General features: G+C 38.3%; 1 protein-coding gene across 1 annotated transcript in view; it reads left to right on the top strand.

Annotated features, from left to right (window-relative positions):
* LOC311076071 (ankyrin repeat and LEM domain-containing protein 2) overlaps window positions 1-2,500 on the top strand; it is a 19,506-nt gene that overhangs the window by 2,645 nt on the left and 14,361 nt on the right. The window contains exons 2-3 of the mRNA XM_084103939.1: window positions 257-571; window positions 1,542-1,724. Of these exons, the coding sequence (XP_083960065.1) occupies window positions 274-571; window positions 1,542-1,724 (481 nt within the window). The 5' untranslated portion in view covers window positions 257-273. The remainder of the gene's footprint in view (window positions 1-256; window positions 572-1,541; window positions 1,725-2,500) is intronic.

Below are 2,500 nucleotides of genomic sequence, written 5' to 3'. Positions count from 1 at the left end.
GCAGATTAAACGGTCTAGAGTCACTCGATTTTTATACTCTTTTTTTCAGAGTACTTACATTTTAATTATGTATTGATATATATAGAAAGTTTAAACAAATTTGGAAAAAAGTTTTTTATAAAATTCCTACCTACCCTACCTTTAATAGAAGCTCATAATGTGAAGTTAAACAGTGACATACGAGAGACTCATGACGTTTACATCAGTCACACTATTAAAACTCCATCTTATTCAGCCTGTTCAACCTCTGTTTCAGGTCAAAGGTCGTGAACTATGGAGGCGGTCCTGGAGAGGCTTCAGACACTGACCTCAGATCAGCTGAGAGAGCAGATCATCAGCGCTGGACTCAAGTGTGGCCCGATAACAGCCACCACCCGCAGCATCTTCGAGAAGAAGCTGGCTCGAGCTCTCCTGGAGGGCGGTGATGTGGCCGTGGTGCATTCTGGGAGTTCAGATCCTGTCGAAGAGCCAATCAGCGAGACCGAAAACCGAGAAGAAACGAATCATGACGCTCAAACGTCCACGGAAAGTCCATCTGTTTATTACGGCGTGTGTCCTCAGCAGGACGATGGTCTGTGCTTAATCATCATTCTTGTTTAATTAGTCTCGTTTTCAGGCTCTACTAGAGCAGGTTTTCCTGCTTGAATGTTGATTATTTTCCTCATATTCTCCATTGTTGCGGCTCCTCTCTTCCCAGTCTGCCAGTAACGCTCTGTTTACTTCCTGTCTCTATGAAGCCCCTCCTTTTGAAAAGCACACTGTGCTCTGATTGGTCGGCTGGAGCAGTGTGTTGTGATTGGTCGAGCGCTTCGAGTGTGTTTGGGAAATGTCCCGCCCCTTTCCATAACCGCCAGTTTAACACACTACTAACTAACTCAACCAGGCCCCGCCCCTTTATTCTGCATATTAATTATTATAATGAGGAATATTGTGACGTGTTCGTTCCCGGAAGAAACTCAAGATACAATGGAGGCGTTTCAAGAGTTCAGAAACACTGACTCTGATATAGAGAATGTTTAATCATAACTAGTGTTTATTAGACTGGGTAAACCCAGCCTGATCTGCCGGCGATTTGATTTGATTTGATTTGAAATTTGTGGGCTGGCCAATCACAAGCTGGCTTATCCACCTGGCGCGCTATTGCCGGGTTTAATCCAATCCAATTCCAGACGCGTTACGGCTCTGTCCAATTATTTTGTATATATAAATACAAACACATGCATGTATATATTTAATAAATATTTGCATGTATATACTGTATATTTATTTATACAATATATAAATATAAATGTTTTATATATAAATTACACCTTTTTCTTAAATATATACATGCATGTGTGTTAATTTATATATACAAAATAATTATACACAGCGCACACACACATATTATGTAAACACAAACGTTTATTTTGGATGTGATTAATCGTGTCACAGCCCTAAAGTATAAAGTGTGACTGTTTTTGATATTTCACTGACACTGTTACTGAGAAATGTGAAATTGTGCTAATCATAACCAGTGTTGATGCTGTGATCAATAACAGGCTCGCCGCATGTGTACGTTGATAAGACGAAGGCGCTGAAGGCCGTGATGAAGCTGAAAGGCGCTCGATTCAAAGCCTTTGCTAGTAAAGAAGACGCTGAGAACTTCGCTAAAGGTTTCTGTGAAGGAGGCGCGTCGCCACACAAACCCTCTCCGGAGAAACCCAGCGCTGTGTCCGTCACTGGTGAGCCCAACCGTTCACTTTACAGCTGCACGATTAATCATCAAAAGATCGCAATCCTGATTCAAACTTATTATATAAAATATAGACATACAGTATATATATGTCTATACTTAGACAGTTACGTATTTGTAAAATAGCGTATTTGTACAAAATAGAGTAAACCACCTTTTGAAAGAAGCTTGATTCTTAAAATAATAATTGTATCATTTACATCATTACACCAGTAGGTGGCGACAAGTGACTGTTAAAACATGTATTTGTCATTGAATCATTAATTTAAAAGATTTGTTCAAAAACGCTGATTCATCCAGTAATGAAACAAGTGAAGCCTTAATGAGTGAGTCATTGAATCATTCATTCAAGAGATTTGTTAAAAAATGCTGATTCATCCAGTAATGAAGCAACTGAAGTCTTTATGAGTGAATCATTGAATCAGTCACTTAAGAGATTCATTCAAACACGCTGATTCATCCAGTAATGAAGCAAGTAAGTCTTAATGAGTGAGTCATTGAATCAGTCACTCAAGAGATTAGTTCAAAAACGCAGATTCATCCAGTAATGAAGCAAGTGAAGTCATGAGTGAGTCATTGAATCATTATCTCAACCCGATTTTTAAAAAAATATTTTTTTCAAATTAATTAAACTTTTTTAATAGACGGCAGCAATTAACATTTTGTCAGAACCTTTAGTAAATTACATGTTATTTTGTTAAGCTGCTGTTCAGTATCATGGGAGAATCGTGATCTCTATTTGAAACCAAAAAAATCTCTATTCTC

This window comes from Abramis brama, assembly GCF_963993115.1.
Source record: "Abramis brama genome assembly, chromosome: 25".
Classification (NCBI taxonomy): Eukaryota; Metazoa; Chordata; class Actinopteri; order Cypriniformes; family Leuciscidae; genus Abramis; species Abramis brama.
This window is presented reverse-complemented; position numbering and strand designations above follow the sequence as displayed.